The following is a 25226-nucleotide window of genomic DNA, read 5'->3' as shown; positions in this document are numbered from 1 at the left end:
ATTGAGCACAGCGAACCTTTCTAATCCCTGCATTCCTCACAGATTGCTTTAATGGAGACTGAAAAAACTATTGGAAGTAAATACATATGAAAAGGGAAATGGTACTGGGGCAGTCTCAACAAGGGATCTTAAAAACCAGGATGGCTATGGATCAGCAAAGGGTGGAAACATTTGTGTAATTAAAGGAGAACATCATTTGTGGGTTATCTGAAAAGAATTGCCCGTGTTGGCATTTACTTTGACTTGTTGGCAGGAGGAAAAGAAACCACCCTGTACCACTGCATACGGTTCCTTATTAGTTGTGGCTTCTGCAGAGGCTCCGTCTCTTCTTTGGAGCATGGAGGATTTCTTTCATTACATAATCTGGGTACTTTTTTTTTTTTTTTAAATACATTATTTTTTTTCTCTTGTGTGTGCAAATTCTCTTTGCACCAATGCTTCTATACTGAGGTTATTATGCCAAAGGAATGCAAGCGTCTAGAGTAACAATGGTTCATTTTCCTTTAATGACTTTGTCGACAGGATGGAGACATTTTTGTGGTGTGATGAATTCACTCGGTCTCCCGTTGTGTTTTCTCCACATGCTTTGGAAACTCTCTCTCTCTCGTTCTCTGAGAATTGTGGCCATCCACTCCAGCAAGAGCTTCATTACTTTATATTCATTGTATTTAAATGACACCCCAGTGGTAGTGACCTCCTGGGATGATTGATGTAAATTATACGCTACGTAGGGGAAAATAAAATCTTTTTCTGACTTTTTATGTTCTGCAGAGAAATAAAAAGTGAAAACAAATGACAGAGAAAATCAGGTCTTTTCAAAGTGAAACTCTGTAAGCATTATGGTTTGAGCAGACTCCAGTTTGTAAAAGTGCTGAGACAGTTTATAATGACCTTACAATCTGAAAGGTGACCTGAAAAGGGAAAATAATTTTGTGTGTGCCCTTTTTTGGTTCTGTATAATGCATGACAAACACTTGCGCAGTTTTTTTTTTCCTGTCTGTGAAGTATAGTAAGAATTCAGGCTCAGGCAGGGAGTAGTCACTGCACTTTTACCAACAATAACGCGCAGTACTAGAAGGGACACGGTGCTCCTGTCCTCTTTCCTCCTGTCTTCTAGTAATATTTTTTTTGTGCAGATTTAAGATTCCATAGCCAGTAAGTATCTCTCTTGCTTGATTACTCTGCCAGGAGTTATCACCTATAGAAGATACAAGAAAGGGAATGCTCTTTCATCAGCCCCGTTCATCATTGAGCACTAACTTCAATCACTTCTGAACAGATAACCTCTCGCTGCGGGCAAAAGGGTTTTGCACAGCAACAAAACTTGTCAGAAAATGGTCTGTCAGTGCTTTTTCAGGCACCTCACCAAGTCACACTGCCTCTACTCAAGCTCCTAGAAATTATGTAATTCACATTCGACATGCTCAACTATATTATCCCAGTAATTCCCTTATTAAAATTACCATATGGAACTGGCATAGTAATGTTTCTATTTTCTGTGTTTTCCTATTAGTCTGTCCTACCAATTCTAATATATGTAAAGATGTGCATGGTACGTCTCAGAAATGTCAGCAATATGCTGCCTTGCCTTCCTCAGTTCAATGTAGGGTTCTGGCAAATCACAGAAGTTGGCTAAAAACCTGAGTCACCTCAAGGAAGACTGCACTATCTTTCATAACCTGGCAAAATGCTTTGATTCTCCTTTTGGCCAGGAAAATGCTTATCAATAACCCTCTTCGGCTGGGGTTGCCCAGGTGTTTTAAACTGTGTAACGGGAAGCAACAGATCAGGCCATCCTCCTCGCAGCAGTAACTAGACTGTTGCACTAGATTCTGTGTGCAACATTCAGCAGCGTGAAGCCCTTATTTTCTAGATTATCTTAGCTTCTTGGTGTTTTGCCCTGTTGCTGTCAGTCCTTGAGCTGGTATCGGCTTTACTTTCATAATCATAAGCAACAGCAGAAGGGAGAGAGGCTGGCAGCACCCGGCAGCGAGCAGCAGAATCGCCTCCTCTTTCTGAAGCTGATGTGGGAGGTGGGAACGGGAAGGAGGCAATGTGGAGAGGACCCATAGGGTGTTTACATGAAGTAGTGAGGAGGACAGGGAGTGAATGGTAGCAAAACAAAACAAAACAAAAATTAAGAGTAGCAGAAGGAAGCTAAGGGGAAAAGGTAGAAAATAATATGACTTTCAGATAAGCTGATGGCCCCTAGAGCGTTCAGAACATTGCAGTGGTTGCCAGAGCTTCCTTCTTTTCTTATCCCTTAAAAAAAAGAGAAGTAAAAAGCTACAATGTACCTAAAATTACGTAGTCTCTAAGCTGTCAGTTTCTTAGAATGAGTAGTAGTAGAAATAATATGGACACTGCTCAGTGTGTGGGCAGGAATTTGAAGTAAAGATGGACTGAGAAGGGCAAAGCAAAAGACAGACTGTAACCTTAGAAGTTATACACCCTGCAAATCTTCAAGAGTGAGCATGTTTTTTTTTGCATATGTGGTAAAGAAAGCACAAAGTTACTCCATTTACCTCTATTGGTTGCATTTATTAATTCCAGTTTCTACCATGGCAAAAATCAGCCTGTCTCCTAACAAACGTGCGTGCCTACTGGCAGATGAGTGGAATGACTGAGCCGAGCTCACAAACACCTACAATTAGGAGGTGTTGAAGAAAGAAAAGGTTAAAAAGAAAAAAGGAAAGGTAGGTTAAATGCTCCATCTCGCCTAGTCGTGTCCTTCCCCATCAGCCTGTTGAGCTGACAAGACATGGGAAGAGGAAAGCTGCCATTGCCAGGGAAGAGCAGGAAAACACAGGCCCTACTCATAGGTGGAAGGTATTTAACCACCTCGGTGCATCTAACCACCCTGGTAAGGTTGAAGTAGTACAACTTGCTGTGTTGTAGTAAGAATCCACTGGTATTTCCAAGGCCAAAAATGAACGCAGATCGCTATTTTATGCAGTGAGGAGAAGACGCTACTATTTTCAAAGACCTCTACAGTGCTGTAGCTGCAGAGACGAGGGCGCGCTGCACTGAGGCCAGACACCTGTGTAAGCACACTCATCCCCCTGCTACGGGGGCTTCCACCTCCTCTCCCTAAGCCCTTCCCGGTGTTTAGCGCTCAGAGCAAGCCCGAAGCCTTTTATCGCCGCCCGGCGCTGAGGGGGAAGGGGGGTGGCCGCGGCCGCCCGGGCGCTCCCCTCAGCCGCCGGGCAGCACCTGCGGGAGGCGGGCCGGGGAGAGGGAGCCGGCGGTCGGCCTGAAGGAAACAGCGGCAGCGGCGGGGAGGAAGCGGCGGGGAGCCCCGCCTCGGCCCGGCTCCTCCCCTCGCCCTGGGAGGCCGCGGCTGCCACACAGCAGATGGAGGCGGCGGTGCGTCGCGGCCGGTGTGTGGCGGAACCGGCCCCTCCCGCCCGCGGGCGGCGCCATCTTACCCCCCCCCCACCTCGCAGCGTGCGAGCCTCAGCGCCGGAGCCGCGGCTGCTGTGGCGGCGGCGAGGGGGGGGTGAGAGGGAGAGAGAGAGAGGCCGCTGTTTTTCGGCTCCTTCATTTCGTGCCTTGGTCCAGGCAGCGCCTGGAGGGGAAGGGACGAGGTTCAGTTCCTGCCCCTCGCTTTCCCCTTTCGGATAGCCGCACACGGGGTGGGGGGAACTGGGCACCACCAAGCCAGGCTGCTCCTTCCTTCCTCCCTCCCCTGCACACCTCAACCTCCTCATCCATCCATCCATCCATCCATCCATCCATCCCCGGGGGTGAGCCTTTGAGTGAGTCACCAGCGAGGGCACGCAATAAGACAATGTGTTGCTGCTAACTAACTTAGCGAGGCTGCTCATTTTTGGGGCCTTCAGCAATATTAACCTCGCGGGTTCCTGTCAGCAATACCTGCGAAGCGCTGCTTGGCGGGAGGGGGGCGGTGGGGGGTGCCTGTGGGTGCGGGGGCTGCTGCTAACTCCATCTATGTTCGCGGTTTTGCATTTCGTAGGTCGCGCTGGCCAGATGCGAGCAGCAGCGTGCGAAGCGTAACCGCCGCGGGGTCACGCCGAAGGGGCTCCTCCGCGTAAAGCGATCCGCTCTGGTATCGAAGCCAAGATGCTGGGAAGCGGCCCTGCCTTCAACCCAGGCAGCAGTGCTGCCTGGTACCCGGCCGCCAGCTCGATCCCAGCTCTGCAGCCTCCTAACCATGCCATTTTGGGTGGAAGCGCTAGACCTGGGGTTACTCACTGCTGGGAGGTTACAGTGAGCAGCCTTTGCCGTGTTTTGCTCTTGCGTCGGTTTTCTCGTGGTCTGCGGTGTTGTTACACATGTTGAACCCAGCCCTGTTGGTTTTGCTGTCTTGCAACTAATCTTGAAGGTGTTTCTAGAACTTTTTTTTTAATTGTAGGCTTAAAGTTACGTGATGGAGGCCAGGCTTTGGCCTGCAGTATGCCATGTACTGTTGGGTGTTACTGTTGGGTGTTGCTCTGGTACTGTGAAATGTCAGTAGTTTGTGATTTTTCTCTGGAGGATTTGGATCTTGTTTTGCACAAACAAGCATGATGATTTATTATTAGGAATCCTGTAATAGTCCTTACAGAAATTATTAGTAAATGCTAAAAACCTAGGAATAACAGCTAGTTAAGAAGAATATGTCTCTGCATAGGCTTTAAGTGGTTTTGCCACTTACTAACTGTATTTTTGTACTTCCTATGTACAGATCAGCTGCTTATAAGTTCATAGAAATTATACAAATGAATGCTTTGCAGTCTATGAATGCAAAGTACAATACACATGCAAAATATTTATTGCTGTGTATGTGAAGGGGAAGTAAGAACCTCATGTTGCGGACAACCAAATTTGCTGTATGGCATTAGTATTAATGATTTATTGTGAGACATTTGCTTTCCTAAGAGTGAATCTGTTTCAAGGTTTGCAGTAGTGTTGGTGATATGCTTAAACTTACTTTTGAAGTCTTTGATCTAACTCCCACATCATTCTCTTTCTTGGTACAGGCCTCTCTTTCCCTTTGGCTTAAGGCACTGCACCCTGTTCAGTGCTGACTTACATGGCAGGGTGCAGGGCACCCTCCCTTTCTCCCTGTTTGCGTATCTATCTTCATTGTTGGCCAGATCCAAGTGGTGTGGAAGGCAGCGTCAGTCTTTCTGTTAACTTTGGACTTTGTACAGGCTTATACTTGCATGTTACTGCTATGCAAATCTAATTTTACTTTATTTTGGTTCCTTTTTGTCCTGTGTATTGTTACTGTGTAGATGGGAATGCTGATGTTAAAAGTAGCATTTCTAACTGTAACAGTATTTATGGTTTTCTGAAAGCCTCATCTTTGTAAGTCTTGTTAAAGTGCAAAAATATTAGGTTTCATTTAGATAAAGAAATCTTTAGCCATGATGATTCTGAAGAAAAGCTTGAGGTCTAACCAGCATATGCTAAAAAGGCAGGAGGAAAAACTCAAAGTCATGTCTCTGAGAAGTAAACAAGAAATCTTCTATGCTTTACTGGCATTTTACTTGTGATTTTCAAATATATGGATTTGGAAACATTGCTTAAGGTTTAACAGGATTCTGTAGCCTTTAGATTATTTGCTAAGCCGCTGAGTGTCATAACCAACTGAATTACTCTCATGGGCTCAATTTTGAATCACATAGAATGGAGCTGTCTGAAATTTGATTAGTCAATTAGTAACTTGTCAGCATAAGCAAGCTGTAATTTAGAAAGCCAGAAGCGTTCTAAGAATTACTTACATATAGTAGTCTAGAGTAATGCTGAACATTGTTCACGTTGTTATTGCTGCTCTGATGTGATGCCTTCAAGCAGCGAGACCAGCTAGACAGTGTCTTCCTAGGTCATTATTGCACGGGTGTTTTAAGGCATGAGGCCAAACCCAAGCAGTGTAATTATATCATAGAAACTAAATGAGTTGATGCTGTTGTTGCAATTGTGAAATATCCAAATGTGTAGATATATGAAGTATATAACGAAAAGGAAGCCAGCTAGGCCTATGTACTCGTGGAACCAGGCAGTAGTGACTCAGTTACAGGCTTATCAGGAGCTGATCAGAAAACTGCATGCTAAAGGTACTGAAAATGACACTAGTTAGATCTGTAATATATGTTTCAGATACTTGGCATTCGTAGTGCTTCATGTAACCATTATTAATTTGAAGTAATCTTAGTATGTGTTCATTTGCAAGCTAACACAAAATAAATTTCTGTTTATGAATAATATTTGGCCTTTCTCTACCCCTGTACGTTGCATACGTTTGAAGTATTATGTTTGATTAAAATCAGACATTCACAGAGTCAACTGCAAAGTTTCTAGTTCATGCAGCTCCTTAAACTGTCACAGAAGTAGTAACAGTAATGGTAGAAAGAGGCCAAGAGCTTGTATGGAAGAGGTGATTTGAAGCACCTGGGTATTGGCCTGACTCTTGCTAATGTTTCTTAGGTAAAGCATAAGAATTATCAATACAGCTCTCCGGTGTTAGGTGCTTTTAAAAATCATGTGCTTAAGTAGCCAAGAAAAGTGTGTATTTTCAAGTAAACAAGAATACATTTTAGCAGAAACCCATTGGACATTATCTGTGACTGTGAGATCTCTGAATGGGGTTGGTGTCCTGAATGTTACTGACTTACTGTTAGACCTTCCTCTAAAAGAGCTATTTTTCATGGTTGTAGTTCATACTAAAGCCTTGGTTGTTTTCCCTGTGGTTTTCCTTGTGCTAGGTGTTGTGCAAATATGCAGTAGTGGAGGTAGACATTTTCTGCTCTACAGGATTTAGGCAAGCAGTGATATCAGAAGGGGCAGGAACAGTTCAGCAATAAGAATTGGAGAAAATTTCTGTAATCTCAGCTATGTATTTGGCTTGTGCTTCTTGATTAGGAATTTCTGATCTGTACACTGATGCCCTAACTTGAGGGCAGCAATGGGGCAACGTATGAGAGTCGTGATATGCCAGAATGTTCAGTTAAGGTCAGGGTGGAACTATATTATGAAATTATTTTAATTGTATTTCAAATAGTGGACTAAACAGGTCAGGGTGATGTGGAAGGAGGAGGATCGATGTAGTCAGTGTGATAGGTTGGGAGGATACTGCCATCTTGAAAGGAATTGAACAGATGGAGGCCGGTGAAGGTCTAGAGAGAGAAATTATACTCCGGAAAGTATAGTTTAAAGCTAATGGCAGGAGGGGGATAAACGTGGCTTTGCTTTACATGGAATCCAACTGCATTAGCAAAACCTTAAATTTGAAGATACTTTAGATGGAACTAAAGGTAGATGGGAGCCATGATGACTAATGGGTTTGCTTGTTGGCAAAAGAGCAGTAAAGCATACTGGCAGAACTAACTTGACATCTGCATATTCATATAGAAATGTTTCACTCTTCAGAAAAAGCAAAATCCTGAGTAAGTTACAGGCTGGGGTCTGTTCATCTTTGCATGCTGGAGTTCCTAATGGTCTGAAGCTGTTTTTTATCACAAGACTTGCAAGCACACCTTATATTTCCTTCACTGAAAATTGTCAGTGGTTACCACAGGAAGGTCATGGTCACTAACTTGCATGTCTGTACAATTATTAAATAATTGGCACGGCAGATTCAGAATACTGCTAAAATAATGCATTTTGAAAAAATAATGCTAGTTCAAAAAAAGTTAGTGTTACACGAGCCAGATTCTGGAAGCTGTGGAAACTTTGCTGTTAGTTACAGGTTGTCTTGTCTTTACACTGTTTTGTTAAAGCATTTTTAGGAAGGAAGAAACAAAGTCATTGGCACTTAATTTGCAGTGCCATTAACTGCCAAATGTGGCATGGAGTTCTGCAAAAAGTGCTGCACACTCAGCTCAGAGGGAGGTGGGCAAATACATTAGATTCATTTTCCCTGCTTTCTTGGTTAAAAATAAATAAGTAACTTCTGGGGAAGGACAGAGCTCTGATTAGACTCGAGTTAGAAACTATGGGAAGTGTTTGTAAACATCTCCAGATGTGGAGGCATACCTCTCATGTAAGATTATGCTGTTTGCTTCTTGATCTCAAATAAAATAGTTACATCTGTGTGTTAATATTCTTTCAGTAGTCCAGACCATTCTGTGGTCTGTTTCAGAAGAGGCTTAAATAACTGTCATGTCTAACTCATGGATGGACAAATAATAGCTTAAAATATGAGGACATGCAGAGTAATTTTAAGTAAAATACAGCGGGTTTTATGCAGAATAGAGTCAGAAGGCTGTGCCTTAGCCTGTAGTTGGTTAGTGACTTTTCTTTCCCCGCAAAGTCAGCGAGAGTGGTGTTTGTTTACTGCTTTTATTTAAGGTCTTTAGTAAAATGAATGCACAAAGATACTTTCTTATGAGATGTAGAAATGAACGTTAAGGGCTATTTTATCTCCCGGGATGTGAAACAGGACAGTTTTAAAGATAAAATCAGTAAGATGCATTTTATTCTTTGAACGAAAATCTGTGCTTTCATGCATTTGAAAATTTGTGATACCCTTTGTTACCATGTTACGTGCATGTTTCTTCTGTAACTTCTAAACGTGAATGAATGACTGAGTTGCCTTATAGATAGAAAGGAGGAGATTATGTTTGGTTGTGTTCCTTACGTTTGTGTGGGCTTTCCAAGCATGTTTCATCCCAATAGTTAGAGGAGATGCTTATTTGTCTGGGTGGTGAAAGCTGGGCTGTGCATTGACAGCTGTAAGATGAATATTTCTTTCTGGTATTCACTTTAAATTGAAACTATCATAAGCATCTAGTCTATCAGGTAATAAATGGAAGCAGCAGTAGCAGATGTAGTGTGTTATGCTTAGCAAGAATAGTGCACGCATTCCACTTTCTGATACTTTGTTAATTAATTAAAAAATGAAAGCAAGCTGAGAATGCATGCCTAGCTTTGAACAGTATTCCTGTGTGCAGACCTGATGTAGATGTGTCGCTGCCTGCCGACAGATTGCTCCTAATCCTGGATTTGGTCAGCCTGTTCCTTGAAAGTTTGTGCCTTTGCTTTATCTGCTTGTCTTTTAAGAGACCGTGTTTAGGGAATATGGAAGTTACCTTATTGCCTATAAACAAAGCCGTTTCTTAATTGATACACAAGAGGCTGATTTATTTTTTTGAGCTGAACAGGTTAGAGGATGATAAAGGAGTTCCATTATATGCTTTGAATCATTAATTTGTTGTAAAATCTAGGTTATCTGTGCATTGTGCTTATCTGAGACCCTTTAGAGTGTTTCTAGTTCCAGCCTGCTTGAACAGCTCAGGAGAGCTTAAAGACTTAATACTCCAGTGTTTTAATTTTCTGTTATTCCATGCTACTGGGAGAGTGGGTGATCAGCAAAACAATATTGTATTGCTCTGATACTCCAGTGTTTGGTTACAGGTTATTGGGGTTTTTAACTTTATTTTTTCATCTGTAATTTTTTAAATAATTTTGAGCATACACTTAGGAAGCCAGTCCTGCATGTATTCAACAGGGTTTATGGTTGTGTTTTTGTTTTTTAAAAGAAGCGCGCTAACAAAAAATCTGTATTTCCTGTGGTTAATTAAGTTCTTACATCTCTAATCCTAGAAGACTGTTATCTTACGCTCTCTTGTCTGCTGGTGAGGCCATGCATGCCGTAAAATCCTCAGTGGTAACAGACTGGTTAATCTAATTACTCTGAAGTAGAGGGTGTGGGAAAAAAAAAAAGCGTTAATTTTAATTTTGTGTTAATTCATAGTCATCTTGGCTTTTATTTCCTTCCTGTTTTGTTTGGGTTTATCTAAATAAAAATAGGTCAGTCTCTAAATTCTTGCATGATCTCAGGTTATATGCAAAATGTATTTCTGAAAGGCAAGAAAAGACGACTGGTGCAGTAACCACATTAGATGGATGTTTGATAAATTCAGTCATCATAACAGTAAATTCTACTCTAACGTGTTATTTGCTGTAAAAATTTATGCAGGGACACTGCTTTTTTTTTTGGTAATTCTGCACCTTCTTTAGCCTGTAACAGAGACATCAGATAAAATCTGAGAGACACTATTTTAAATTGAGCCAGCTTAGACTTAGTTCTTTTTTTGTAGTAATACTAAATGTTTGCTTTTCCTGACTGAGTTTAGATCAACTGTTGAACAGAGGTATTAGAGGTCTGTTCTGTTGTGACTGGACGCACCCTTTTCTTGGATCCTTGTGACATTTTGGCATTGGTGGTATTTGAGTAGTATTTCAAAAGACAGAGGCGTTGACTATGGGTGTGTATATATATTTTAAGGCTGATAATGTATGTCCCAAATGATAAGAAATAGCTTGGAGATCTGGTGCTCTACAGTTATGGGCTAGATGTATAGACTGTGTATTAAATTCAAGTTATAGGAGCAGTAGAACTTCAGTTCTTTCACGTCTCCCAACTGGATCTTGAATAAATAAGTGGGTTGTACAGATGGCATATTGTTTAGACAACCATCAGTGTGAGTTAGTGTTGCTTGGTAATTTTGGAGTGGATATGAAGGATGGCTGTGAAAGGGAAGTCTGCCCAGGTATCTTACCCAGGCCTAAACTTCCCGAGAAACGACAGAATTTGTTTCCCTCAAAGGAGAACTCTTGTTCTGAGTCCTGGAGCAAGTACTGTTTTCTGTTGTGACTCTTCAAAAGACATTGAGATTTCAGTAGATGCTTTTAAATATTTATATTAATGTGTTTATATACCTTTTAATGTATATTTTTATAATACATTTGATTGCCATATTTTACTTACGGGGAAAAGAATTTGTAAAACTGGACCTTTTTGGGTAGGAACTCATTAATACTAGTCTGAATAGTGTTAATCAGAAGTTATCTTCTCCTTGCTAGAGTTCATGATTAAAATATGGCATGTTGAAATAATCTGTGACTTAATCTGAACATCTGAATTCATTTTGTAGAATATGGCAAACAGCTGTATTTCAGTTTGGAGTTAAAACAAATACAGTATATTGACCCATTGAAGATTACAGTAGGCTTTTCAGTTCCATGTTAGCTGTACTTATTGAAGAAAATTGATTTGAGAGTGCTTCTGCTTTTGCATGATTTCTTTTTTTTTTTTTTTTTAATGTCCGGAAGAAAGGAAATAGAACATACGGACGATGGGACTTTGATGTGTAAAGAAGTTAATTATCTAAACCATCAAACAAAACGTGGGCTGTGGAAGTAATTATTGTAAAGGGTCTGACGAAGCCTGACAAGCTGTTGGCTTTTTATGTCAAGAAAAAGCTGTACACCTGCTTGATTTGAAAGTTAAATCATTTGGTTGCAATAGGAAGACCAGGTTTTTAGGGAAGCAGTAGCTGATAAGCTTTCAGCTCTCAAATCTACTGATACTTACACAGATGTACAGCGCTCCAAGTTTTTTTAATTAAACTGTTCTTGTCCACTTGGAGGGCAGGAACCTTAAAAAGTATTTACTCCGAAGTAGGACATGCATGAATCTCAAATGTTACACTGAGGAGGCAGCTATGTAATTGTCCCCCATGTTTTTTTGGGAAATCTGGGAGAACGCTTCATAAATTAGCAGAACAGAACCTCATGGATAAAGCAAAATGTCTGCCCTGGATTTAGGGGGAAAAAAAATAAAAGCCATATGCTTCAAATGATGTAGTTGAAAAAAGAAATTAAACTTAAAAAAACTTAAGTCTTTGTATGTTATTCAGCTTTTAATGTTTAAGGCACATATGATTGGTATGTTTTGGGATTTTTTTTCTACAGCTGTTTTAGAAAGTATTAACTGAGGCATTCCCTTAACTACTTTCTCTAGGGTGTGGGTGAAATATAGCATTTACAGTGTATTAACTTATATTTAGGAATATTGATACTGTGATATTGGATATAAACATATAGCTACTAAAATTAATCGTAATCAGTCCCAAACAAATAATGAACAGTAAAACACGTATAAATTTCCAAATCTTTGGGCTGTTCCTGGGTACCATTGCAGCTCCCTCTTTGCTCCCTTCCAGGTGTACGTAGATCTTTCCTAGAAGTACTCTGTCACCTTCCTTCATGTTATAGATGTGTCTTACTATTATATTTTTTTTCTAAACTCACTAATTTGACTGTTTAGATTATGTGAGTCTGGTAACTGCTGATCATGGCAGGGTCCTGCTAACACTTAAGCCTGGTGTGTAACTACTCATGATTAAAATCAGACTTCAGTGGGGGTAAACTTGTGATTAAAGTTACACGTGTATAAGTGCTTGCAGGATGGGGACCTAAATTAGAATCTGCTTGAAGATGAACAGAAGTATGTGAAAATCTACTTGGAAGCATTAAGAAAAAAGTAAAATTATGTCTAAATGCATAAACTTCTTATTCTTGTTGTTCATCCTTACGCTGTTACGTCATTAGCCTTTCAAAACACTAATTCTCTTGTTACTTTTTGAAAGTATCTTATACTTTGTATTTAGAATATTACAAGTTTCCTTAAACCAAAGCGTACTTGTGATAGATTGCAATGCTTTTAATGGCACTTAATATAAATCTGGTCATGTACTTTTAGGTCGTTGTTTAGAAGAGGAGTCTCTCTTTACTGTAAAATTTAGAAGTGGAGAAAGGTAGGATGTCTTCAGACGTCTCACAGCAAAGCAAACTATATTAACACGGTTTTCATTACTATGGCTGCTACTAGTAGTACACGAAATGAGCAGTACAACTCAACTGTTACTAGTGTGCAGCAAACCAGAAGAGGAAGAAATGTAGTGGGAATGTGTTCTGTTTATCAGGAGTCTTGCATAGTGTGTGCAGCTCTTTGTTTAAAAATTTCTTGAAGGGAAAAATTAAACTCCCTATTCTCGCTTTATAAAGTTTTCCATAATTAGATAAATTTTTATTTTTTTTCAGTGTTTTAGTAAAAAGTTATTTTTAAAAATGCAATTATTTAAAGGCATTTGACTTGCCTTTTATTAAAGAGGAAAATGTAGATGTGTTAGCTAATTCACAGAATAAAAGTAGAACTGTCCTGGGTTTGGTTTGGAGTCTTTAATGAGAATTTTTATAGAAAAGCTGTAAAACATTTTGTATAAAGATAGTACTGTTAGTCATAGCACTATTAGGATGATGTTCAGGTCCCACTCTTTCTAATGCATGTGTACATAAAGCTGGTGTTTTAGAAAGGAAGCTTGTGATCTTGGTGCTCATTGAGTTTTATCTGGCTTTTTCTGAGATTCTGTTTTATTCCTCTTAGTCTCGACAGTGTGGATGTGATTTACTGGTGCTTAGGATGCCACATGAATACAAAAGGATGCTTTGGGTATCAAGATACTGGTGTCGAGGAATAGCGCGTATTCCAGAAGTGTGTTTTTATCTTAATACTTTTCCATTGGTGCTCCTAGGATACCTCTAAATGGGTTGCTGGGATTATATTTTTAAAAATAGCACCCGTTTCCAATACTTTGGTTACAGTAAACATCAACTCTCTTGTGTTTTCTACAGTGTCTCAGATAGGCTTGTTTTTGCATGCAGAGTCTTTGCATTCAAGTCTACCCCAAAAAGCTTTTTTTCCCTTTTAAATATCTAGTGTGAAGCATACACATACTCTCTTTTAAAATATATGTATTTTAAGTGCTGTTATTTCTTTGTTTACTCAGATGAGCAGCACTGTGGCTAGCCCGATGTCAACCATTGCCTCTTCAAGCAGTGGAAGAAAATCGACAAGCTTTACGCCTGAACTGCAAAGTATGATGTAAGTAATCAGTCACAATATCTGGTAACATCTACATTTTGTATGTATCTTTTAGGTTGTTTCTTAGAATGTGTGTGTAAGGGTGATGGTGGGGAAAGAAGAACAGGTATTAGTGACGGACCTGTTAGTATTTTACTTCTGACCTGTAAAACATTCAGAGGTGAGTTAGATAAAAACCACATGCTGTATTGAACAGAGAGAAAGTCCTGCCGAGTAGAGAAATGCATTTTTAATATTAACTTCAGAAGTTGTTAGAGACCTATACTTCTCAGTCAGCTAAGCTTCCTGTTGTCATATATGCTTATTTAAATAAATATTTTCTATTACCATCCTTCAGTGCTAATACAGAGAGGTAGACTGCTAAGATAGTATTGCTGATGAATTTAAGACATGGAACAGTTGTAAATAACTGGGTTTTGGCAGATGGGAATTAAAGTTGTTAAAAAGAGGAGTTGTTTCTTGTTGTAAATTAGCAGTGGTCACTTAGAAACCCAGCTCCAAGCTGTGCTATTATATGATTTTGTAGTTTATAACTTCGAAAACCTTGAATGTTATTTAAACAGGTGGGTTTTGTCAGTCTTAAAGATACTTGCATACTCAGAAGGATTCCTTCTGTAGAAGTCTTTATCTTGACTGGTAACCTACTCCACTGGGCTGCCAGCAAGTCTTCATTTTGTGGAAAGCAACATAGTCATCAGAAAGTCTCACCCGCCACTATATGGCATTTTCTCCCTTTTCTGTGTGTGTCCAAGACACGGCACTGTCAGGATGGGGGCAGGGGGGAAGTAACGAGCTTGTTTCTGTGTGGATTCATGCTCCTGATTTATCAAACACTTTAAAGACTATTTCAACCTAGAGCTAAAAGGTGTCTAACCTCTAAGGCTGAAGGTAGCTTGGCTGTAGTGGCTCATGTCTAAATTGTACCTTTTTTTAAAAAAAAGAATATATGATTATGAATGTTACTTGTGGGGAGGGGAGAGGATGCGCATTTGCCAGCTGCTGAGGTCAGCTGCACATAAAAGGGAGCTTTGCTTTGTGAAATCTTGCAAGAGTATCGTAAAGGATTTTTCCCTATGTTCATTTGTCAAGAGTTGAAAATGAAACAAAGAAAGCTAGTCTCAGAGTACAGAGACATAAATCCATGGTTTCAAAAGATAGTGGTAATCATTGGTGCTTTTCACTAGTCTTAGCTCTGAAAGACTGTCCAGGATGTTGTTTAAGATAAGATGAGGTAAAGTAGGATGAACTTAACAGGGAATGAATTTTGGGCTACTGATCTTTACTCTGGCAAGATCACTGAAAACGCCCAATATTTGCGAACTTCTTTTTTAGTGTTGCCTCATATTTCTTTTTATTAATTTTTAATCATCTGTGTAAAAATCAAAATAGTTACAGCATCCACCTGCTGATCAACAGATGGGTAACTGCGTTTTCATTACAGGGAAGTGTTTGTTATTAAAATTATGGATGCATCCTGACTATTATAATACTATTATTTTGATCATTGTACTTTAGGTCATTAATCGTTGAATATCTATTAATTTGTTTGCGTGTGGGTTTTAGTATATTATTTTGTGCTAGTTAAAATTTTTAGATATGTTCTGAAATGTTCTACTCTCCTCCTTTCCCTTTCCAGTGTGTTAGAACTGAAGATTAGGATAGGAAGAATGTTAAAGCTTTATTTTAATTTGTATATTTAGAAATGCATATAAATATATATACATTTTTTTTCTGCCAGTTGCCTTCCATAACTGTAAAGAAGTTAAGGTATTTCAAGCCTCCACAGATAATTATTATTTACCTGCGTAAAAACTGCATTTGGCTTTTTAATGTAATGGAAATATTTAACATTTTAGTATTGCTGTATCACACTAGTGCTCTCTTTGTTTTTACTTTTTTCATACTTGTGAAGGAGTTCAGCGAGGAGAGAAAAAGGGTTTTAAGTCTACATTTGAACTGCCTTTTTTGTTTTGCTTTGGTCAGTTATGGATGTGGCAATGCAAGTCCCCCTCCTTTCCCAGCTCTCTCACACTCAACCTGTTCCTAACAGTCTCCTCTGGCTCCTCACTGCTACTTTAGGCAGTACAGGATATTACACAGATTAAACGATGGTAAGAACAACACTGTCTAGCTTGTTCAATCCTATGTTGTAGATTCACCTTCACTGTCATGTAACTTCTTTCTGATTTGAATTGCTCTATGGGTGGTAGATATGAATGGAATTATTGGCCTCCATTAAATTCTACAAAGATTTACTGTTCAGAAGTAAAAGATGCAATTTGTTTTCAGTTAAATATCCTTGAGAGACTACTAGATTGTTGTGAAGCAGAGCATGGGATACTTTCCACTAGAGTATTTTTCAGTGTAGTGTAAATGAGATAACAAACTGTTTCCCATGCATTGAATCTTCTAACGTAGATGAGCACTTTGTTACAAACCTGGTGGTTTGCTGTGTTGTGTTCTTTTCAGATAGAAAAATTTTAGTTCTTCCCTTCAAGAGAATTCTCTTTGGTTATTGTTCACATCTACTATAGTCATCTACACTGGAAAATACATGTTGTTCTTGGTGGAAAATAACTGCAACTGTGTTTAAAAAAAATGAGAGCTGTGAAGTTTGCAGTCAAAGAAGCCCTGTGCATCACTTCGAATCAGTATCTGGGGAGCCTGCTCTTTATTTAATTGTGGACGTCCTGATAAAGTATTTTGAAACTACCCTCTCCGCCAGTATACACATTATTCTGTCAGAATGTAGAAGTTATTGTTGGCCATACAAATGGAAGAAATAGACATTTTCCTTTTGCTTCAGGATTTGTGCAGTTACACTTTGAAAGCTATGCAAACAGATCTTCTGTGCTTTAGAGTAACAGTTTTCACGGTTCCATTAAACTGGTAGGAACTGAAGGAATTCCTTGAATGTAATGAGCACATTGAAAGTTACTTTTTTATTGTTTGCTGGAAAAAAGGGAGACTTTTGAAATGATAGAGTGCCAGGGATGAACCATGCAGAGAAAAAATGACAGCTGTTGCTTTTGGCCAGGACCGCAAAATGAAGTTACCACTTTAAAAGAACTTTCCAGGCTCTGACAGAAGCTGACATGTTTTATAAACTGCATAATTTAGAGAGTTAGATTCTCCCATTTAGGTAATTTATAACAAATCCATGAGAATATCTTAAGATACTGGGAAACAGTAAAGCCTGGAGCATTACAGTGCAAAAAAGGTAACAACTTAAAGAAAACAGACTCTCTCTGCATAGTTTTTTGTGAGTGGAGTAGGGTCACCTATTTCCTATGGATTTTCATCTGTATGGAGTAATATGAAGAGTAACTTCAGCTTGTCCTGCCTTTCTGAACAAAAAAATGTGTGCAGCAAGAAGATGAACTTGTGAGAAATGAGTCACATAGGGACGTTGGGTGCTAATCCAGAATGGCGTTTGGTAGTTTGTGCTGAGGTTAAGAAATGGGGTGTTGGACTGTAGGGACCTAAAAAAGTGGAAGGAACCCAGAGAAACTGTCTTTTTGAAGTAGAATATTAAATTCTGTTCTAACCCAATAATGAGGTCTGGAAGTCTGTGGATAACAGTGCCTCACAGTCTGAAGGTGGTATCTTTGATTAGTTTATCATTTACAGAACTTAATAGTAATACTTAATATGCTGATTACCTTAAGAGGAATACAGGTTTAATTGAATGTATCAGACTGTCACGGACCATGCAAACACATGTCACTTTACGGTGCGCTACCTTTTACATGGATGTGTCTGGCTTTTAATTGCTAGGACCTTGGAATTATTTGATATTTATCTTACAATCGTTTGAAAGAGCATAACGCTATGTATATTTTGCTTGGACTCCCACATCCTTTATTTGTATTTGGATATTTTATTATGTTACCATAGAAATTAGAGCAGTAGGTGTTAATAATTTAAATAAAGTTTTCAGCACGTCTGGTGCATTTTGCTGAGGTTTGTTTTACAAAGCTTCATTTGGCTGATCTACAGCCTGTTTCCAAACTAGCTGCTAACCTTGGGTCAGTTGCACTTAAATTTTAGTTCCGCCCAGTAGATTCACAGCCATGATGATTTCACAGTAGCTGTTAAAATTTGTAATTTGGTTGAGATCATCTATTTTGTAATATAAGCATTACTTTTAGAGCGAACTTCTGGAAACTGTGATGTTCTAAACACTTGTGTTGAACAATTTGCAGATGAAGAGTGAGGTTTTTCCCCCTCAGTAAAATATCTTGATTTTTCTAAGCTATTTTAAGTATTTAAAAAATACTGATTACCATGATCTGAAGTTAATTGAGAAGTTGTTTTTATTGATTCAGTGTGGGGTTCCCTGCCTCCCCAAAAACTCATATGCAGAGGGAACAGAGGTGATACTCAAGATTAGGTTATAAACTGACTACTTTTTGAAAATCATGTGAGTAAAACTTCCCAAGGGCAAACATATGTAAAACTGACATGAATCAAACACTTCAGTTTCCTACACCCTACAGCTTGATCTTGCGGGTGACCCAGTGTAGTGTTTAGATTTGCATGTTTCAGTAATTTTATGACAGCTAAACATTTGTAGGTTTGGGCTCCAAATTGATGGTGAATTGTTAAATGATACTGCATAACGTACTAGGTAGTTCAACTTCCAAATCGTAGAGTGTGTTTTGTGTCTACTGCATTTTTTTCTACTTCGACACAGAGCACCATTGGTAACGCCAGGTTGTATTGCCACACTAATGCAAGCTGGTGTAAAATGATGTTAGCTTTAATTTGGAACAAAATACAAATATGTGAGGAAGTGATTTATTTTTGTTGTTCCTGTGGGCTTCAGCCCATAGCTTGGAGACCCTCAGTGTGGATGCGTGAAATGGGCTATGTAAATCCTTCCTGAAGTCACTGTAATTCATTTGGTGTTCAGGGACATAGCTGTGAGTATGCAGTTGTAGGAAGAAAATCTTAAATATCTGCTTAAACCAGATGATTTCCTGATATAAAAATTTTATAAAGATACATAGTTCAAGTAAATGGATTGCCACGTTTATCTTCAGGCTTGTGGCAACACGAATCGTCAGCTTGATAATACATTTCTAAAACTGAATCAAGGGGCTGAGCTGTATTCAGCTGCAATAACCAGAATGTGTCTGGTAACATTCTGAATTAAGTGCATTAAAAGATGCTTTTTTCTTCCCCTTTGTATGTAACTTGAATATATATATACATATACACACACATAAAACAAGTTAAATCTAGTTTCATAATTAGCTCTTAAGGTAGACTTTGTACCAAAAGTCAAAATTTGGTATTACAGGGTTATAAGGATAGATTTAATGATGGAGGTAGAGGAGAAAACAACAATTCTGTTGGTTTCACGTAAGACTTTCTGGTCATTCATTATATTTGCTCTAGGTAGTATTAAAATAATAGTCTCCATTGATATAATGTCAAATTTAGTATTTCAACTAATTGATTGTTTCTTTCCAGACAGTGAAAGTCTGCCCAGTACTTATTTCAAGTGCAGTTCTTATTTCAACTTTCTCCAGCTTGTAGCTTATACCCATCTCTAATATACTCCAGTGGTGCGTAAGTGTACAGTAGAGATCTTGATAAAAGCTTCATATTCCCTTTTTATCTATAAATAAATTATTTATAATCTGTTCTCTTTTTTAACATGTAGGAAATTATGGGAGAGACTTGGTAAGATCTGGGGCTAGTTCTTAAAGGTTTATTTCATTAAGAGTCCTTGGACATGTCTGCCCAACTCTTGGGATATTTGTGTGGTCCCTGTTACTGAAGCATTGGAATGCCTTCTCAATATTTCTAGTTTTTTTCCTGTTCTTCTCCATTTTTATGGACTGGTGTGTACATGCATTTTGTGTCACTGTTCGTCTATATATCACAAGGATGAAGTAAGAAAAAACTAAGTAGAGGATGTCAGTTTTGCTAACGCAGTGGCTGTTTTGTTCTGTTGAATTAACACATTTCATTAAGATAGAGATTACATATGAGCCAGCACCAACCTACTGACAGTTCTGTTCAGTTCCCTCTTTTTCCAGCAAAAAGTGGTAGAATAAGCAATTAATATTGAGCACAGGTATGTTGAATGTGGGACAAGAAATTTCATAAGAAGAACGCAAACTTGAAGTGTTCAGCTTGGGAAGGTGATGAAAAATAATTTCAGAGATGAAATTCCTGTCTGAATACTTTTAGTGTCTAAAAAAACCTCATTGAAGGTCCTTCCTAAATTTACTGTAGGCTGTATCAGGTGAAGAAGTTGTGACTCAGTCATGTTTTTCTGTGCATACATACATGTATGTTTGGAGGTACGTTTATAGCTATAAGGATAGTGAATGCTGTAGCTAACTAGCAACATCTCAAAGATTTCTGTGTAGGAGGGTATGGACAGGCAAGAGATTTGAGTTAAGAGTAACCTGCATTCAGTTTTTTAAATTTCTTTTTCAGATGCTTATAACTCTAAGGTAATTCTGGTGATGAAAAAGTTTCTTTTAGTAGTTTATGCGAAAAGGCAAATTTGAACAAGTTTTTTGTTTCAGTTCAGAGTTCAGAGCATGGAGAAAACACTTTTATTTGCTTATTTTTATAAATGCCTACTGCAGTAGTTGAAAAATGAAGTTAGAAACTTGTTTTGACTGACTTTGTGGAGCTGTGGCATTGCTGTTAGTGGAGAAGTTGCAGTGCTCTAAGGAAAACTCAAAATCAGTTCTATTGTCTCTGTTAATTTTCAGCTTGCAAGCATCACAATTATAGAAGCAATAGAGGATACAAAGCTCATATCTTCTATCTCACTGTTTTTTTTTCCCCTTTTCATTTTTGGTCTCATAAGTTGTTAAAACAGGTTAATAAACCACAAAAACTAACTTAAAATACCCTTAGAAATTTTTAAAGCTGGTAATTAGTGACTGCCAGTTCTACTGGGGCATGGTGTGTATTTCATTGTACTTAAGAAAAATGGGGGAAGTAAGTTAGGCTTTGTCTTTGCGTTACTAGTGTTAGTTCATCTTACTAAGATGAACCTGGTATTTTTGATCTCTCTAATGCTACTGATCATGCTGCGCGAACTGCCCACTGGAGAAGGATAGAAAGTATCGCGCGCACACGTGTGTGTGTGTGTGTATGTAGAGTGGAAGGAACTAAAGCAAATGGAAAACTTCCTTGTTGGAAGGTATACACAGTGGTATGTCTCTTGTGTTCTTTTTATTTCTTCTTTTACTTTTGTATCAAAATACTTCTGGGAATATAAAGTGGAACGTTATGGAGAATAACGTCTATGTTGCTGACTATGAAGGCTTTCCACTGGAGTACTCTTTCACTAATAATTTCTTGTGCACTTATGCAAGTTCAGTCTGATAATAACAGTGCTTATGTATGCTAAAATAGTGTTTTCTTATCAGTTAGAAAGTTCAGGAAAACTTGTTGCTCACTGCTGAAGAAATGCACGACATATGTAACATTAAAGTAATGCTGTGATTCATACAGCTGTGCTTTGCCAGATTGGCTTGTGTTTGTGTGTTAATCCAGTTTTGAATATCAGAATAATTATATTCTAAGTACTTTGAGTCATTCAGATTACATGCTAACTAAAAAAAAACAACCCACACAATATGCATTTTGGGCTGTTTGTAAGACATAATTTAATACCTGAAGTGTTTTATTATGTGATTTAATAAGATAACTTTTAAAAGATGCTCTCTGTGTGTCAGATTTTGGACAAGAGCTAGAAATTATTCTTTTAAGCTGTTACAGTGATCCTGCTCCTTGGTTTTTGATAAGCATCTAATTTTGTTATCCTAGTCTTCAAAACACAGATGGGTTTTTTTGTCTCTTTGTCATAATGGGTTGTGTTGCTGGTAAGTCCAGTTCACGGTTGTTAAACCATGGCCATCTTGTGTTTTTATGAGATTTTTTTTCTATTATACCCAAATGTATAAGCCTGACTCACCCTTGTGAGGCAGATACAAACATAAATATGAAAGCTGCCATTCCCCTCATGCCAGGTTCAGTTCTTCCCTGGGAAGAGGAGAGTTTTTAGAGTGTTGGCTTTCATATGTCTTGGGTTTCGTGGAATGCAGAGCACATTCAGACTGTGATTCTACTTGAAACAAGTAAATGATTATAGTGACTAGGAAGTTCTGCTGAATAGACAGTCTAGATGATTGTTTTTAATAAAATGGTCCAGAATTTATATAGCATGCAACACACAATGAGTGTGTGCTTGAGTTGACTATTAATAATACTTTATTTTATCTTACTGTATGAGGTATGATAGTACTCACATAACCCTATTATGACTGTTACCTTATGGATTCAGTTGGTTGTATGCTTATCCCTCTCGGCTTTGAAGTTGATCAGTAAAATCATCTGACTTTGGATAGGTCATTTGGAATGATAGTGGAAGAAAACATCAGTAATGACCTGGCTGAGGGAGCACTCTGGTTAACCAAACTGTAATTTGGGATTGTAAAGAATGTCTCTATTCTGTCCCATACTTGTTTACCATATTTGAACCCGGAATTGTGCTGAGATTGCATTGTTCAAAAATAACCTACTGAGCTGAAATCCTCTGCAAACATGTATAGAAGACTTCTTTTCCCCCTTTAGTAGAGAGACAAAGGCAGGGCAGTGGCAGCAGACGTGGTACTCGTCTATCAGATAGTGTGTTGCTTTTCTTGTCTACCTCGTTAAAACATCAGGCAAAAGTGGTATGAGATAGGAAACTAGGAGCAGAACTAAGTTTTCCTTTTATAGGTAGGATGGAGTACAGGAAGGATGTTCTTTAGAGAGAGAGAAATTACTACAGCTCTTTCTGCTGCTGATATGATACTTTTAAGCATATAAAGGCAGAGTCTCCTCTGTGTGCAGCGCTTAGTGCAATGGGATTTTGCTGAGGAGGCCTGACAGGGCTCACACAACTGGTGATAAAAGATGCAAGAGCTGAAAATGGAGTGAGTTTTAGAGAACCTATTTGAAAATTCATTTTTTCATGCTACCATGTTTCTGTACTGCATTCTGAAGTGTAGTTATTTTAGACCTTCCTCTTGTAATATTGCAGTTTCATTCTACCTTTTAGGAGCAGAGTTCACTTGAAAGACAGCCTGAGCTTTGGCCTATTAGAATAAACCATCAAGTCTGAATATATTCGTTTTATCTCTTGCTTCTCTCTCTTTTGGTTTGTTTTGGGTATTTTTTTTTGTTGTTGAGTTTTCTGTCCCTACTTATGAAGTGGGCAAAAGGTGATGGAGAATCCTAGTTAACATACGGAGTAGTACCTGGGCAGTCTTTCACATCACTGAGTCTCGTTAGACTTATGAAGGAACATTCCTGTAACTAATATAAAAATTACATTCATACTGAGAAAGCTTGTAAAAGAAACACAAAGGATGTTGTTATGAGGAAAGATGGGAGAGATTAATCTGGATAACAGTTTTTACTACAAACAAAGTTAACTGAAGTTTAGCATTAGTCTGGGTTATGTGTATCTTGTATTTCTGCTCTACTAGTGCTATAGTCCAAAGTTAATGTAGGTTTTGCAGTTAATTTGTGAAATCAGTTTTGATAAGTATGAAGCGATTCCCTAAGTAGAGGTTACGACGCATACAGTTTGACTTAATTTGTTCTGAGTTGCATACAACTTCTCAAGTAGATCCTGTGTTGGAAATCTTGTTTTGAATTGAAATATTTTGAGATATATGGTTCCAGGATTCTGAGCTTAGATTCCCAAAATTTCTGGTTTCAGGTTTTGACAAGTTGCTTTAAGGTATCACCTAATACCTAAGAAAAAGATTTTAAAATTTGGAAATAATCTGTCCTAATTAAGTGAAGACATACATATATTATAACCAAATACTGATTAAGCCATAAACTAATACATCAAGTTCAGCATTTTCTACTTCCCCCCCCCCCCCCCCCCCGTGTAATAACTGTAATAATCAGTTCTAGCAGACTGAACCTGAAAATCCAGTTTAACTACAGCTATGACCATAACTGGCAGATGTGTCTGTTCATAACTGCTGAAGTCTTTAAACTGCAGCTGCTTGCATAACTTGCAATCTCTATTTGTTTGTTTTAGTCACGTTTAATTTGACAGTACAGATAGTAAGTGTCAGCGATCAGTGTTGTTACGGAACATTATTCATCCGTATAGAACAGTAGGGTGATAGACACTATAATCACTATTGGCTTTTTCATCCTTTTGAAGTCATTCCACCCCATGTAATTATTTCCAGTTGCATCAGATAATTTACTGAAAATTTTCAGTTAGAAGGGACATAAGTGACCAGAGTTAGGAGCAGAAGGAAACTTTGCAGATTGCGCTGTGTCCTAATTAGCTAGCTCAGAGCATCTTTCTCATCTAGGTGCTATTTCTGGCACGTTTAGCTATCTGCTCTGTGGCGTTGGAGAGCAATACTTATCCTTTTTTTTCCCCTCTAAGGCACAAAGGCTGTATAATCCTTCCCAGGTTTTTCTGGACTGATGTTGAAGTCTGCCTCCGCTGGTACATGGCTGTCTCTTCGGACGTACGAGATAGCCCTTAGCGGTTAGAGAAATGTGTTTGTGTTTTTCTCTATCATTGTGAGTTCAACATAGTAATTTAGATTATGACGTTCTCCCTAAATTGGTCTGTGAGGTGATTAGTTTATCCTCAAATCCCACACTGGCTCTGGGACTTACAATAAACCAGCTAAATAATAATAGATGGAATAACTTCTCCTCTTGCATAGGTTCTAGCACTTTATAAATAACACCAATCAATTTTTTAATGCAACTAAATGGCTTTATTGTACTCTTAATTTCCATCAGATGACTTTGCTTACTCTTCCATTTGACTTTGTTTTTTTATATAGATACCAAATATATGTAGAGTATACTACATACTAAATCTCACTGTCTCTTTTTAGTATTTTTATGTTGATTTTAAGTCCCATAGATCAGCATTTGATCTCTTTGTATGTTTCTTAGGACCTTCTGTAATGATGTGCTAAGGCGTTGCAGAAGGGGACTCACCCTGCCCTCCATACCTCCTGTGGCTGTGAAATAACTCAGTACTGTTCCTTTCAGGTTGGCTGTAGAAATGGTGAATAATAATTTAGCAGTTGTGATACAACTGTCTGGCAGAAATGTCAATAAGGCTAATGGCTAAGTGGGAAGTGAGTGGAGAAAGGACAAGGAGAAGAATAGTCTAATGGAATGTGTTTGTTTATTCTACAAAATATTGACAGTTTCTTAATATGTTAGCAATGATGAGGTTTTTTAGCTTTAAAAAGGCAACACTACCCAGGACAGGTAGTTTGTGCTTAAAGCTGCTTTTTTTTTTTTTAAACAGAAAATGCTGAGCAACCACCTTATTTGCTGTCCTGATTTGGTGATGGTGATTTTTAAAATCTTTTTCCCTGTTCCAGTTTTTGAACAGAAAGCTATAAGCACTTTACGGTGTTAAAGCAGCAGCTTCTGACCTAATGTACCCTTCTCTGAATGATAATGTTTCTTTATTACTTATTTTTAGCTCAGATTGTTTTTCTCCCCTTTCCCCCAACATGAT

The 25226-nt window shown here is 38.5% G+C and overlaps 1 protein-coding gene across 6 annotated transcripts in view; it reads left to right on the top strand.

The window, feature by feature from the left end:
* Positions 1 to 3243: 3243 nt before the first annotated feature.
* Positions 3244 to 25226, top strand: part of SUPT3H (SPT3 homolog, SAGA and STAGA complex component) — a 287624-nt gene continuing 265641 nt past the window's right edge. Inside the window, exons 1-2 of one of the 6 annotated variants that reach the window (XM_075086624.1) lie at positions 3244 to 3499; positions 13581 to 13675. In XM_075086624.1, coding sequence (XP_074942725.1) covers positions 13581 to 13675 — 95 coding nt within the window. In that variant the 5' untranslated portion in view covers positions 3244 to 3499. Of the gene's footprint in view, positions 3759 to 3988; positions 4231 to 8264; positions 8409 to 13580; positions 13676 to 25226 lie in introns of those variants that run through there. The other 5 variants (XM_075086623.1, XM_075086622.1, XM_075086621.1 and 2 more) reach the window with 5 other exon arrangements.

This window comes from Phalacrocorax aristotelis, chromosome 3 (assembly GCF_949628215.1).
Source record: "Phalacrocorax aristotelis chromosome 3, bGulAri2.1, whole genome shotgun sequence".
NCBI lineage: Eukaryota > Metazoa > Chordata > Aves > Suliformes > Phalacrocoracidae > Phalacrocorax > Phalacrocorax aristotelis.
This window is presented reverse-complemented; position numbering and strand designations above follow the sequence as displayed.